General features: G+C 39.0%; 1 protein-coding gene across 1 annotated transcript in view; it reads left to right on the top strand.

Annotated features, from left to right (window-relative positions):
• LOC133464660 (kinesin-like protein KIF3B) overlaps positions 1–15,707 on the top strand; it is a 34,139-nt gene extending 18,432 nt beyond the window's left edge. The window contains exons 2-9 of the mRNA XM_061746772.1: positions 4,490–4,591; positions 6,735–6,857; positions 9,328–9,446; positions 10,969–11,085; positions 11,163–11,262; positions 11,892–12,013; positions 13,433–13,516; positions 14,156–15,707. Of these exons, the coding sequence (XP_061602756.1) occupies positions 4,490–4,591; positions 6,735–6,857; positions 9,328–9,446; positions 10,969–11,085; positions 11,163–11,262; positions 11,892–12,013; positions 13,433–13,516; positions 14,156–14,243 (855 nt within the window). The 3' untranslated portion in view covers positions 14,244–15,707. The remainder of the gene's footprint in view (positions 1–4,489; positions 4,592–6,734; positions 6,858–9,327; positions 9,447–10,968; positions 11,086–11,162; positions 11,263–11,891; positions 12,014–13,432; positions 13,517–14,155) is intronic.
• The last annotated feature ends 498 nt before the right edge of the window (positions 15,708–16,205 follow it).

The raw sequence follows: 16,205 nt of genomic DNA on the forward strand, positions 1-16,205 counted from the left end.
ATATACTTTTATTTTATTTGGTATGGGGGAGGGGCCTACAGCAGCACAGGCTGCTGGTGGAGAAGAGTGAGACCGATACGAGCCTTCAAGTTAGAGTCTACAAACGTTTTCAGTGACCCCCGGAATTGTCTATAATCATTCTATAAAAAAAAAAGTTGCTAAAGGGGTCTGAAAACTAGCTAAATACAGCGACAAATTCTTTCAATTGGCAACACTAACGTCAACTCGCTCGTTACAACTGCTACTCTAGGCCTAAGATTATGCCTGACATAAACTGTAATTGTTAAAGGTTAAACTTATTGATAGACAATAAATAAATGATGTATAATTATTAATTAAATTATTTAATTTAGTGAAATAAAAATCTGATCATTTCCCCCCGATCCCAAACAATCTAAAATCCCGTGATCGGATCGGGACGTCATTAACCATTGTAGCGGTCGCTGTCATTGATAGTGGTGGAATGCATCATAGGGGACACTGTAGAGGTAGACTGATCAATTGCATATTTTCCCAAACTATTATGCCATCCAGGTATTTGTTCCACATCTTACAGATTGTTAACATGTTTTGTTGTACTCTGTACATCTACTGTGGATGATGTCTTTGAATTTTTGCTAATTCAGTGTTTACTCGAGTATAGTAAGCTGTTTTGAAAACAGACAAGCCTGTTATAGCTGAGGTTCAGTTCATTGCTTTGTGTAGTTAGGAGCACAGCATTTTGCAGAAATTTTAAAACTTCTTGCAGAGCTCTATTATTATTGCAAGTTAAACATAACTACAGAAAATAAGTGCTTATGGGGAAAACCCCAAGTGATATGCACGGGTGCAAATTTGATTCTTAGAACGTTTCCCCTGAGGACTCCAGACCCCTGAGGCTTTTTCCGTCTTCTTTTAAATGTGTAGAAACTATTTAAGAAATTTGTCTAAAGACGCTCAATTTACTGAGGTCTTAAAGAAATCTCTGTAGCATGCTTTAATCAAAATTACATAGAGATGTTAATACAACAGTGATGGATGCTTTTTCCACCCATGTTCATTCAAAGTAATGGGAAAGTGTGTCCAAACTTTTGACTGGCCGTATACATGTACATCATCGACCATTTCGGTAGATTGATCCGTCTGGAAACCGGATATTGACACTGGTGACGGGTCAGTCGTCTCCCATGTGACTGAAGGTCATTTGGACTCTACAGTGGATGATCGTCTCCCCTCCTCCTCATATTCCTTCTTTCCATTCTTCTTAATCGTATGCTGATTGGAAATCAATAACGTGTCCTTGCCTGCACTAAAATAAGTTAATTCAGATGATAAAGCATTATTGATCACCCTACTCATCAGGCATTTGATCTTAACATGTGTCAGCACTTTGGAAAAACACATGGGTGGGTGTTGATGAGGACGGACTCCTGTGGTATAGGATTAAGCGGGTATAGAAAATGGATGGATGTCTTTGTAGGGAGCTACATTTATGTGTATATGCAACACATATTATACACATTGATAAGTAACAGCATTTTTTGATCAGTAGCTCTGTTTGGCTTTTTGCATAAGCTAAGCATTTTTTTCCCCCTTTCGTCTGCAAAACCTAAAAGCCATATGTATAAACGTATATATGCGTTTTAATCTTGCAACAGAGGGTCTTGTGTGTGTGTGTGTTTCCTTCACCAGCCCTCTTGGCAGTCTAGCCATATTTTATTGATCCCTAGAAGAAGAAGGAGAAGGAAAAAAAACAGAAATTCTGCCAAAGAGGATTAAGATCACCGACGGTGGGACGTGAAAAACCAGGAGAGCGTGAGACGTGAAAGGGCAGAAAAGACAGAAAAGACATAATGCATGAGCTACGCTGGTCATCACGATACTTCAGAGTTGCATTGATCTTTTCAATTAATTTAACTTTTGTACAGTATTTTTGGGCTCTTTCCTTAGTGTGCTGCATACATTTTTCCTCATGTTAAAACTAAGTGGTTAAAGCTTAAAGTCCACCTTGAAGAGTTATTCTGTCCCACAACAGAGGCCATAAATCTACTCCTTTTGCATCTATTGACAGCACAACAGATGACTTGTACAGACTTACGACAAGACAGCAGGATTCGACGTAGAGTCCTCTATCTTTTTTGTTAGTTTTTTTAATACATGCCCTGTTAAGTTGGGACCTTACAGATGAGGGACGTACAATTCCAGTCCTTGAGGGCCGCTGTCCTGTCCACATGTTTCTAACTAATGGTCGTCATCAAGGTCTGCACAAGTCTGATAATGATGCAGTCATTTTTATTAGGGTGTATTAAAACAGGGAAACATGTAATCCACATCTAATCCATACATAACAGCAGTTCCTGAAGACAGGAATTGCCCGCCCCTGTAACAGACTGATGAATTGGGGGTTGGGGGCTGGGGGAGAGGTAAAAGCTGTATAGATGTGTACAACTCACTAGTGCATGTCCATGTTTGCTTGTTTTGGCAGGATTTCTGTAGTATAAGCTTCTAATGTATCAGTGCTAATAAAAAAAATCCGACTTAAATGCTTTAAACAATATTAATAATTAATAATTCAGGGAATGTATTAATGTGTTTATCATTTGAGGGAATTTTATGCAGAACCAATTGAAGAGTGTCTTTTATCAAAGCATTATTCTCACATTTAGTGATGCTAAAATTCAGCACTTGTTTCCTCCTTTAACCTCAAAGCTTACAACCTATGCAGCATGTTCAGTATACAGCATCACTGTTCCACTTAAACTGGATGTTTGACACAGTTTGACCTCACGTTCGCTCCTTTCATCCTTAAATTACGTCAAATCATGAGAATGTATCTTCTTAAGAACCGAGTTAACTATAACACATCAGATCTCCCACTTAGGACCCTCCCCAATCACGGCTTGCATCATAAAAGTCTGCGTTGAAGACACATAACCAGCAAATGGTTAAGGATGGATGTGGGATTCAGGATAGGGAAAACCCCTGACATGAATCAGCCTTTTAATGAAGCTTAACAATGTGACAAAACATAAAGAGCAGCAAAACAGTGATTCACACACACACAGACACACAGATCCTCACATATACACACTGAACACAAAGACAGCTTTAAACAAAGAGGCTTTCTGTTCTGCAGATGCATCCTTTTGTGAAGGACTCCACTGTACTCTGCAGCAGTTTAAATCTGGGTTTCTGTGTTCGCTCTTATTTGGACTGCATTTTATGTGCAAAAGTAAGAGCATGTGTAGGCTGCACACAGTTGACAAACACACACTGTCTTTTTGTACAAAGTCCTGGAATGCGGCCAGGAGAAAATGTCAGCACCCCCTGTTTTACCAGCCTTTGGCCTGTAGTTTCTCCCTCTTTTCTCTTTTCTACTCCAGTTTTTTGCCTCTCACTGCCTGTCCTTTTATTCAATTCTCACTCTTTTACATTTTTGGCCCCGGGATGTGTGTGATTTACCTTGAATACTCCAACTTTGCATCACAATGAACCGTCTCCATGGTAACAGGAGGATGCTGAAACTAGTGGTGTGAAATAAAAAGTCTAATTTATGATGAGATGTGTTTCTGCAAACGGCCCCGATAATGTTTTACCAAATGAAAATACAAGTGTTGTTTGCTTCTGACCTACTTTTGAACCTGACTCGTGCCTGAAGCGCTGTAAAGTTTGAGCAGAGCTCAGCTTGTTGTGGTGTGGTGTCATCACGGGGATGTCAAGCTGCCAGCTCGCGGCGCCCATCTGCCTCGTCGGCACGGAGTCTGCCCGGGCTGCTGCTTCCACACTTACAAAGACTCAACTGTTTCACGTCCACGAGAACTTAGTCTGACCTCCACCAGCTTCAAAGGCAATCTCAGAGTCAAATTTGGTTTTTAAATCTGTCAAATTTGTGTTTGGGCTTGATTTCAGCTACACTGAGTTTATTGGCATTATTGACCCCTAAATGATGACACAAAACAAACTTTCTAATGCTCCTGGCAATACCGGGAGTAATCAGATTTACAACGTACGGCCGACAGTTGACATGGATAAACAGCATGGACTGTAACTCTGTCATTGAATGATAATTTGCAGTTTAAGAGCAATAAATAATAAACAAATGAAAAATATTACCAACAGCTTGCAGTTAAATGTGTTTTCCTCAGTTTTGTTATGCTCTTTGTTTCGCTCTGGATATCAGAGTTTTTTAGCTGTAATTCCTGTTTTAAATTGAAAATCTCTGTCTTCTTACATTTCACAGCTTTGCACGAACTCAGTCATCAACTCACCATCTCTGTCTCTTTTATATTTCTTAATCAGTAGAAATAAATGTATTAAAAAGTTGACCTTAAACTCGTGTATTGTATCACGTTTAGGTGATATAGTTAAGAGAACGGGCAAAGTGACTTCCTGATGTGAAATTAATTGCAGAGAGATGGCCATTTAGTTCATATCTGGCTTTTGTGAGGAGGCTATAAGAACATAATAAGATGGCTTCATAAATATTAATCTAAATGTTTCATTTCCTCAGGCGATGGAGAGCAAGCTGCTGGTTGGGGGGAAGAACATCATCGATCACACCAATGAGCAGCAGAAGATGCTCGAGATGAAACAGCAGGAGATTGCTGATCAGGTATACCAGTCGTTACCTTTTGTAATACGTTTGATTTTGCGATAAGACTTTGATTCTATTGTTTTTCTTTACCTTTAGTTCCTTAATCAGCTAAATGGTGCACAATTAAAAGTGTTTACAACCCCAATTACAAAACAGAATGCCAGCGATATACAAATCTCATAAACCCATATTTTGCTCACAAAAAATCATAGAAAACATCTAAAATATTGAAAACCGGACGTTTTACCTCTTGATGACAATATAAGCTCATTTTGAGTGTGTTGGGATGTTGCCAACAAAACAAAAAGCTTGAAAACAGTTGCACTAAAACGTAACACCATGTTAGCATCTTCCAACTAATGAGATCATTTGGCAGCGAGTCAGTGGCCTGACGGGGCAGAAAAAGACCACCCTGGAAGCTGAGTCTCTCAGGAGAAAATACCAGCAAACGTTCACCAGTCCTCAAAAGACGGCATACAAATCCAAAAACAGTTTAAGACTAATGTTTTTAAGGGTACAGGTGTTAATAATTTTACTATATCTTCATCTACAATATGTTATGTCATCAAAAGATTCACTAAATCTGGAGAAAACACAGCACTGCATTGAAAACTGGCATATTTGTGTAATAGAGGGGATTGCATGGACTCAGGGACACTTGTGGAAATCACTGACTAAGAACATCTCCAAACGGATCTACAAACGGAGCTTAAAGGGGACCTATTATGAAAAACAGGTTTTTTCTTGCTTTAACATATATAAAGTGGTCTCCCCTCAGCCTGCCAACTCAGAGAAGGAGGAAAGCAACCAAATTCTGCAGTGTCTGTACAGCCGCCCGGATGAGCCGTCCAGTGTGATGTGACTTCTACAAGCCGTTCAGATTCTGCTTCCGTTGTTACGTAACGACGGGAGTGATTTACATAGTTTGGCCTCAGCTGCGTGAAACCACGCCCACAACTAACTCCGCCGGCCGGAGCTTCCATAATTTTTTCGTAGCGGTGTATCGTGTCATTCAGGCAGCCAATCAGCACAGAGCCTCATGATCATAGCCCCGCCCACTCAGAATCCTGCATAGATAATGAGGTTAGAGACTGGGATGATAAAGACATGGCTCAGAGGCTGAATTTCTAATTTATTTAGCAAAAACAATCAAAAGCTTGTTTTTAAGACATTCAAGGCCTGTTTCAAATAGGTATTACAGTAGATGCCATAATAGGTCCCCTTTAAAGCTCTATTATCCATAGAGGAAGTCGTACGTGAGCAGGACCAGAAATGCTGTTGGCTCCTCTTGGCCAAAGTTTGCTTAAAATCCACTGATACAAAGTGGAAAATGATTGCGTGGTTAGATGAATCAAAAGTTAAAAATAATTTTGGGAACCATAGAGGCCCACAAGTCAGACTGAAGAAGAGAGGGGCCATCCAGGTTGTGATCAGTGCATCTTTGATGGTATGGGGGCGTATGGGCACGTGTATACATGTTTTAGAGCAACATGTGCTCCAGTCCAGACAAGCTCTTTCAGGGAAGGCTTTGAATATTTCAGCAAGACAATGCTATTCTATAAAACATGGTGTTTTCATTATAAACCCATGCTTTATGTTAGTAGAGTACCTGCCCTACTCTGGCCTGCCTGTAGCCCAGATCTTAGACCTGCTGAAAGTATTTGCTCCATCGTGAAATAAAACAATACAAAGGTGTCTCAGCACCGTTAAGCAGCTTATATCCTGCATCAAACAAGAATGGGACAACAATCTTCTCCTAAAACTCCAGCAGCTGGTGTCCTCAGTTCCCAGACGTGTATATAAAGTGACTGTTTTTAAAAGAAGAAGGGAGGCTGCACACGGGCAAACATCGCCCTGCCCCAGCTTTTTGTAAGATGGGTAACTGCAATCATATTCAAAAGAATATTTATATTCTAAAAATGGTACATTTCCTCAGTTTATGCATACATTTTGCTTTCTATGTTCTTTTGTGACAATTTTATGAGATTTGTAAATCATTGCTTTTTGCTCCTATTTACACTATATATGATGTTCCAATTATTTTTTTGGGGAGTTTGGGTTGCATTCAAACTTAAGTTCTGAGTATAAAAGCAGAAAATTCGTTGCCACATCACTTGTGCACGAAGTAGACAGGAGCGTGACGTTTGCTTTGTTCCGTCAGACGCGTACGGAGAGGGAGATGCAGCAGCAGATGCTGGTCCAAGACGAAGAGACGGTGGAGCTCAGGGACACTTTCTCTTCTCTGCAACAAGAGGTCGAAGCGAAGACCAAAAAGCTCAAAAAGGTAACGTGTTCACAGATGTAGTGAGTTAAAAAGGAAGCACATCTACTGTACTTTCAGTTCTGGGGCTTTACAAATGAGGACATGGTGAATGATGTGCACCGTCCTGCTGGGATGCTTGGGGTCATTATCCTGTTGCGTGACCCAGTTTGAGCTGGGATTTAGCTACCGGACAGTTTGGCTCTGGACTACTTTGGTACGGAGAAGTTTGGGATCGACTTAATGACTTCAAGGTGACCTGAGGCTGCAGAATAAGCTGAAATGATCACTCACAGTTGGTATGAGGGGCTTTCACTGACATGTCGTGTTTATTGTTTTTATATCTGGCAGAGGACGTCCTGACCAAACATCTCTACTTTTGTCTCTTCTATTAAAAGGACATTTTTGGGGGAAATCTCGTGGGATTCTTTTCAGATGCAAACCTGAACCATGATCCAAGAGGCTTTATCCTTGCAATTCTTCCACACAACTCAAACTTACAAAACCTTTTTTATGAATTTGAACATCTAACAGAAGTCTGAGTTTGTGCTCTTGTGGTTTTGTGTTATTTCTCTGAGCACTCTGAGCAACCTACCACTTCTGGGGAGGTTTTTCCACTTGTGTGTTATTATTTTTACTTGATGGTTTATAGCTCTTTCCAGATTTATGGACAGCACCAGCTGCCTCATTCAGATCATTGCTGATGCCTTTTATTGTTTGCCATTTTATGATCACAAACCCGAATGATTCAGACTAGTTAATTAATGTTATTTAACATGACTGTACCTCATCTAAAACAGATGTACTTAAATGTGCATTTATCCATCAGCACATGAAATGTGAAATGATGTGCTTTTACCTTCAAGGACTTATGTGAGCATATCCCTCTTCACCCCTCGTTCCCCTTTGACTCCTGACATTGACTGAGACCCGCTGCCCCCTGCCTTGGACACATGATCCGATCGGACTTAAATCTCAGTACCCCGAGCTTCCCCTCATCCGTCCCGGGACCTTTCCCTCCCTTCGTCTCTTTCTTTTGCCTTAATGCTTTTTCCATACTAGCATGTTTTCCCTTCCTGTCCAATGCAAACTCACCAGATCTTGAAACCCTTCGGTGCAGATTTTTGCTGCCCAGTCCGTTCCACTGACGTAAGCAGCGGGACTGACATCAAACAGCCCGGTGTGTGTGTGTGTGTGTGTGTGTGTGTGTGTGTGTGTGTGTGTGTGTGTGTGTGTGTGTGTGCAGATGACAATGTGACTAATGATTAAGTGCTGATCTCTGCAGGCCTGATTCCCAGACGTATGCCATCTTCTCTTTTCCCACTGTCAATCACGCTGCAGAAAATAGGGAGGAATCAACTCCAAGACTGCAGGCAGTTTAGTAGATGTGAAACATGGTCTTTTTATCCTTTATAGAGAAAAGGAGCTATATATAACCAATCATATCTTTGCACTTCCAGGAAAATGCATTATTTTCCTCTTATTTTTAGGAAGGAAAGAAAATTGCACTTCCTACGCTTGTACTGTTTTATAAAGTGAGTAAAATAATGCAAAATAACACAGCAACTGAGGAACTTAACATAGAGTAACACAGTCTTTCAAAAACAGTCATAACGTAAACATGACTGAACGGGAAATGAAACTGGATGTACAATTAGGACTTATGATGTATACTTGGACTAATTAGTTACGAGTTACAGGTATATCATAAAAATAGATCATTTTACAAATGTTTTCATTTCCAAATTGGAAGAAAGGTGGAAAAATTTGTCAAATTTAGATTTTTTTTAGCAGCTTAAGCGTGATTTGGGAATTTAGCTGAAATTTATTTCATGGTCGGGTTTCGAGTCCGCTGTTTTGTCACAATTCAATCAGGCAAAAAGTCTGGCTTCTGCTCTGACATGCAGTGAGAAGAGCTGTTGATGCAAGAAAAAAAAACAGGCCTTTTCAGCGAGGTCCCTTGGTTTCATTGTTCAGGCATTTGCTTTGCCTGCAAATGATTCGGAAGAAACGATGAAACTGAATATATTACAAGATTTGAGCCTTTAAGAAATATCTTTTTGCATGTTATAGACCTTTTTTTAATGTAAACTCTAAAAGAAAATAAATAAAAAAGACGACGAGCCATATTTATCACAGAATTGTAACAGAAAACATGTGCAGGTAAGTTTAACACACGGCAGTGTTGTGGTTTAGTCGTAAAGTCAAGGATGTGCCTCTTTTTTCAAAGTGCAGGCTGAAATCAAAGGGTTGAACCGTGTGAAAGCTCTGAAGCAGCAGAGAAAAGCGGAGGAATTAGAGGAGGAGGGACCTGATGGATGGTGGGCTCCCATTGGCTGGCCTGGTCGCCAGAAACCAGTGCCTCCAGTGCTGTTGCCATGGGCAACCAAGCAGCAGAAATCTGGAGACCAGTTTATCAGAAAATAGACAGCACTGGGAAACCTCAGCCTCGTCTCACCCTCTTTTGTCCGTCTCTGTGTCTCTCTCACTGTAGCTGTTCGCCAAGCTCCAGTGCATCAAGGGCGACATCATGGACATGAACGACGAGCACGTGAGGACCCGGCAGGAGCTGGAGCAGAGTCAGAATGAGCTCACCAGGGAGCTCAAGTTCAAGTGAGTCACAAAAGCACCCCCGAAGGGCAAACCGGGAGACGCAAATAGGTCTGGATCGAAATGTTATCCAACAGAGTGCTAAAATAATCGATGAAATGTACAAATAAAAGTCAAGAAGAAAGAAGAAAACTTCATGTTGAACCATGCAGAGGTGGGTAGAGTAGCCAAAAATTGTACTCAAGTAAAAGTACTGTTACTTCAGAATAATATGACTCAAGTAGAAGTAAAAAGTAGTCATCCAAATAATTACTTGAGTAAGAGTAAAAAAGTACTTGGTGAAAAAACTACTGTAAGTACTGAGTAACTTTTGAGTAACGTCTGATTTATTTTAACAATTCAAACAGACAAAAGTACAAAATAATCATCTTCAGGCAAATTAAATCAATAAAATAATAAAATAAATTAAAAATAATAAAAAATAGCTTAAATTAAAATAATCTTAAAGTAAATTCAAGTACTTTAATAAATAATACAATAAATAAAATAATAACAGAATAAAAAAAACTAATTAAGCACAAGTAGCACAACATTTCAAGCCTTTGTACTTTTCTGTTTTAACCAGGCAGAACTAGAACAAGCCCATGAACTCATGTATGTTTGAGTCTGTGTAAATGTGACAAAATGCAAAAACAAAATTTTTTCCCAAAGAATCACCCAGTGATGTCATGAGATTGATGGGTACGCGGATAAAAGGGATAAAAGAAAAGTAATAGCTCAACGTAGCCTAATGTAGCGGAGTAAGAGGAACAGTTTCTTCTTCACAAATCTACTCAAGTAAAAGTAAAAAGTATAGTGATTCAAAACTACTCCTAAAAGTACAACATTTCCCAAAACTTACTCAAGTAAATGTAACAGAGTAAATGTAACTCGTTACTACCCACCTCTGGAACCATGATCACATCGTGCCCCCCTCTGAGTTTTAAAATGTGTTTTAGGGACCGTGAAGAGGTTTTGACCTCAGGACCGTAGAGAGCAGCTAGATAAGTAGGAGGTCAAAGGTCAGTACGTTATTGAGGGGCCTGACCATGTAACGCCCTAAATGTTAACACAAAAGATTTAAACTCACAATCTGAGTTTAACTAGCGACGTTAAGATGAAACCAGAGTAATGTGAGCTGTTCTAGAGGCTCCTGTTAGAAGTCTTGCTGCAGCATTTTGAACAGCATTGATATATTTTTGAGACAAACGAAACGTTTTACACACATTAAACTAGTAATAGGGGTGGAGAATTTGAAAAGCAGCAGTTAGTTTTATTCAAGTAACTCGAAAGCATCAATTGCACAGACTTCTCAGCCTCAGTGGCAGTGGATACAAACGTTTAAAACTCTTGTTACACCTGCCTTTCAAATCTGATAAAAATAAATTCAGTACTACATGCCAAGAAGCAGGACATACCTGTTGCCATATGATTGCGTAATAACATGTAAAAACATCCAAATGATCATGAATAGTTAAAAAAAAAGGTTTTAGCCACGGTTTTACAGGCTGAAAACACACTTAACCTGTGTGTCGTCTACATGCAGGTACCTGATCATCGAGAACTTTATCCCTCCAGAGGAGAAGAATAAGATCATGAACAGGCTGAAGTTCGACCCGGAGGAGGATCAGTGGAAGTTCCAGCCTCTAGTTCCTGCTGAGAGGTCAGGATCATCTTCTCCTATCCCCTTTCTGATCATTTGCTGTGCGTCTTATGAATCATCCCTCTGTGTTTTTACAGTAAAAGCTCACAGATGAAGAAAAGGCCAATATCTGCGGTCGGATACAAGCGGCCCATCAGCCATCACGCCTTAGCAAAGGGATGTCATTCCAGATACAGGGTGAGTGTGTGTTTATGTGAATCATGTTCTCTCCATGCAGTCGTGTCGTGGGGACTTGACCTTTAGGGAAATGTCATCATTAAACTTTCCCGGCAATCAATCAAAAGTCTTCATAATGTAGCTTTTCTTCTCATAAGTAATTGTAAAATCAGTAGTCATGTTCTCATTTTTTTGCAACAATTTACATGTCTGACAATAATTATCAGCTGCTAGTTATTTATTTATTTATTTATGTATTTACATGCATGTGTAAAAAGTAATAATTTAAAACAGGATTAATTCAGGATTTCTTTTTTCCTTTGTGAACAATTAGAAAGGTTTTTCAGATTTTTTAAAACATTTTTTACCAAATATGTATTAATAATGGTTTACCAACTTCCAAGACTCCATGGTGAGAATATTTCATTACCACAGGCAAATTGTGACTGGACGACTCTTTAATGCATCAAATCTAGTAACCTTACAGTTGACATTTTGTCTGACCTAAGGGTTCGGCATCTTATGTTTTCTTTGTTAATATGGTCAAAAACACAGGTATAAATGTGAGAAAGGCAGTTTTATTTGGTGACATGGATGTGTAATGAAGAATCACCAGTCATAGCTTCACTTTGTCCACTTTTTGTGTCCAGGCTGAAAACATCATGCTGCTGAACCTGGAGATGACTCCTGCGTACGCCTCGTCGCTGGAGCCGGACCAAAGCCCCTCTCAGGACAGCTCTCCCACCAAGGACATTCACAAGTCTCGCTCCTGGTGAGCAGGAACGTCGTCTTTCCTCACACACACACCACACTGTGACGCTCCACAGATTTACATGTCTCTGAATAATTATTACATATACTTATATATAATATAATTTAATAATAATAATTTCAGACTCATTTTCAAATGTGCTTTCACTTCAAAATGTACATTTTGCCTTAATATTAAAAACAATAATAATTAGGGCTGTCAGTTTAGCGTGTTAATTAGATTAATTAATTACACTGCGTTATGAAAATGAACGCAATTAATTATGAGTGGCCAAATACGGGCGCATTTTAAATTTGGCCCATTGAGGGACCCGTAGCCCACTGGGCAGGTCACTTCCCTCCTGCTGCTGGTCAAACTAACAAAGCAGTGACAGACCTGGACGACTCAGGGGAGCGAGGCAGCAAATCTTTTCTAGGGCCTTTGAACGGCAAGTTTATGTATAAAAAGAAAGAAGACGGGACTATCAACAAGAACGCAGTGATTTGTACATTTTGTAAAAAAAAAATGTTCCTATCACCGGAGCTGCTCCAGCCTGAATTATCATTTAAACGCTAAACATGTCCGGACAAGTTCCACTGTAAACGTTACAGCTACTAGTACTTGAATCGCTGTATTATGTCAACTTTAGTTTTATTTTTGATTTGAGACTCAGCCTTATTTTATGAATTTTATTTAACTGTATTTGCATTGCATTTTTGAATAATGCACCTGGCCTAATGGGTTTGCTGATGTGCTTGAGCTTTTTCTTTTGAATTTTGAATAAAAATGTGGATTTCAAATCTTCTCTTCTTAGTATATTCAATTGATTAGTCATGCACTGCAATTTTGCAATGTCCTAGAATTCAAATTCTTTTTGGGGACCTTTAGCACATATGAGATTAAAATGTGATTAATTAGATTAATTGATTATAAATCCTGTAATTAATTAGATTAATTGTTTTAATCGCCTGACAGCACTAATAATATTAATAATAGTTTACATCCAACTTATTTTAATTCTAATAAGATAGTTTTAATCTAAATGTTAGAAATATATACATATATATTTTCACTTTTTTCTTGTCATTAACCTTTTCAGGTTTTCTTGTATACCAATGTCATTGTGCAGCAACAATACTTTAAAGTCATTATCTAATGTAGAAAGATGAGTGTAGATAAGATGCTGGTCTGTGTTCAGCCTGCGTCTGAAGAGGGAGATGTAATCAGTTTAGAGTCAGTGCATGAGTGAATCTGATTATTCAGGATCAGCCACACGTTCTCTCGCTCATCCGGATCTGGCGGTGGATCTCTTGCTCTTTTTTCTACATCCTTATCTCCGGGATGTTGCATCGCGTTGTTCATTATGTAAAACAAAGATTTTACTGGTTTTTATCTTACTTACCAATTTGTGTTTTTCTTTCTTTTTTTTTTCCTTTGCAGGTATCAGATGCAAAAGTCCGGCACGCTTTACTCTTCAAGTGATTCATTGGGGTCGTATCGTGATGACACTCCCACAGAGGCCCGGTAAAGCTTCCATTCAGATGAGGGTTTTTTGTATTATTAATTATATTCTTACATTTTTTCCCTTATCATCATTTAATCGTATAGCACATAATGTTTCAGACTGATTTTCTGTCGTGCGCTCAATACTAATATATTTTTGTTGTTAAATTGTTCTGATTTAAAAGTTAGAATGAGATAAATATTTACATTTTACAAACCATTACTTCCACATTATAAAATTATCTCTTTTATCGTGTTGTTTTATTAATAATATCATTTAAATCAATGTAAAGTTTGCAAAACAATTGGTGTAAAATGTAAATAAGAACAATCTTCATTAACTAAGAATGTTTTTTTCTACCCAAACAATTAAATAAACTCATCCTTAACCTCCACAGTTATTAGCTTTGCCCACTCAAGAGCTAATATGTAAGATTAAGTAAATAATAGGGTGTAATTTATTACCTTTATTTTTCATGTTGCATTAAAGATGTGGTATTTCTATGCTGTAATGTAAAGTAATATCAACCAAAATCCGCCACTTTTTAAAAGGAATATACGTGGAAATGCTTTTACTCTTATTCACAAGTTGTCATTGTGCAGCAACAATACTTTTACTGCTTTTAATAGTAATTACCACTTTGTGTTTTTCTTTTGCAGGTGTCAGATGCAAAAATCCAGCACCTCTTACTCCTCTAATGATTCCCCGGGGTCGTATCCTGGTGAAACAGCCACACAGGCCCAGTAAAGCTTTGGTTCCACTGTTTTCTTTCATCATTATTTTAATTCATTTCATCCTTTCACGTCTGCTTCCGTTTGGCCGGTGAGCCTCTACGTGACATTTCGTTGAGGTCTGCCGGTAGAACCCAAACGCATCACTTCTGATTCTGATACCAGAGAGTGTGTGTCCGCCGGTGGGTCCACCCTGCTGAGAACTCTCCGTTGGCCTGCATCACCCACTTTATTTATTTCTTCGTCTTTTATTTATTTAACATAGTTTTTCCACCATGAGTACCAAACAGAGAGTGCTTGCTTTCAAACTGGCAAAGGATGAGCTCGTCACACCTCAACCCGTTGGAGACCCCGGTATGCCGACTATCATCATCTCGTACGAGAGCTGCTATTATAAGGAGTCCTGTTCCACGCCTGTCTTAGGTAACGATGGGACTATTTTAAGTCAGACGTCTTCAAAGTACAGCATCCAGGGAGATGATTACCCCCAGCGTGTGTGCACCTGTCACCTCTGGGACGGACTATGTGGGTCGTTTATAATTTAACACGGTGCTTTTACATTCTTGCTTCCACATCATTATAATTAATGTTATTATCATGATTATCATCAGGAGTCTGGCTGCTCTCATTCCTCACATGAGGGACAGATCTGAAGAGAGAACATTTCTCTTCTATTTACTTTACTTGGTTACCCATAAAAGAATAAATAAAGGACAGTGACAACAAGAGCAACTTTCAGACAGCTCTTCAACAGGCAACGACACCTTGAAGAGAGACGGAGTGCTCTGAAGTGAAAGAGTGCTTTTCCTCAAAGCGGGCACATACCTGTACGTGCCCTCCTCACCAGGAACAAATAAGGGGAAATAAAAGATACTAGCACTGAGAAAGAAGTGCTGTGTGGACCCTAAATGACCTCATAAACCTCAAAAACTCTCTAAAATATAACTTCCTCCTGTTGTTCGGATGGACAGAACCACCTCACATCCTTCCTTTGCTCTCTTGCATGTTTGAGACCAAGAGCTTTAGATCGTACTTTTAAAGGACTGACTGCAGTGCTGAACTGCCCCGACTTAATGTGTTTTTATGTGTGTGTGTGTGTGTGCGTGTGAGTGTGTGATCACACCCCTGTTTGTGTGTCAAATAGTGACCAATACAGATCTGAAAGCGCACAAATGGCTTGAAAAGTGTAATATATCTGCGTAAATATTCCATGTGTTCAGGTTTTTTCAGGTCAGGTTCGGTTAGTTTTCTGTGTAAAAGAAAGAAAGTGGAGGAGTTTACCGATGTGTTGGGTTTTTGGATGTGAGCACAGTTAAAAAAGAAAATGAAAAAGATGTGTGAAGATGTTGGTCAGATGAGGTGCTTTAAAACCTAAATGATGACCTTTATCATACCTGTTTGTCCCCAGTCGTCTTTCTTGTCCTTTCACCGTATCTAATTTAACTGCAATGTCTTTAAATAAACTCAATAAAATGAACAATGTGAAGTTTGTCCCACTTTAAAACTAATTTACTGGGCTGTTTGTGTATACGTTGGTAATTGGAAACATGCAGGAGATTATGTGTTATCACCAGATCGACCACTTCCCCTCCTCTTTTACCCTCGTGATCTGCAGACGTGCACTGCAATTCAAGAGGGAAACAAAGTATACACTGAATTATTACATTTTCAGGAAACCACACTTCTTTTAATGTACCTATTTTGTGTCTTTTTTAAATTTTATTTTCATTACTGGTATAGCTGACGTGTTCCCCAGTTTTGTCTACCGACTTAAACAATTATTTATTAATCATTTGGAAGTAACCAACTCATATGATAAAGATGTGGGTGAACTGAAAACTTAAAGGTTGTTAAAATGGAGGTTAACTAACGAAAACAGTAATAAATTGTTAAGTAATTTGATTTAAACAGTAGTGATATGTACCGGTAAGTGATATGCCCCCTCGTCATCCATATATTTATGTTAATGTACACCTCG

This window comes from Cololabis saira, chromosome 18 (genome assembly GCF_033807715.1).
Source record: "Cololabis saira isolate AMF1-May2022 chromosome 18, fColSai1.1, whole genome shotgun sequence".
NCBI lineage: Eukaryota > Metazoa > Chordata > Actinopteri > Beloniformes > Belonidae > Cololabis > Cololabis saira.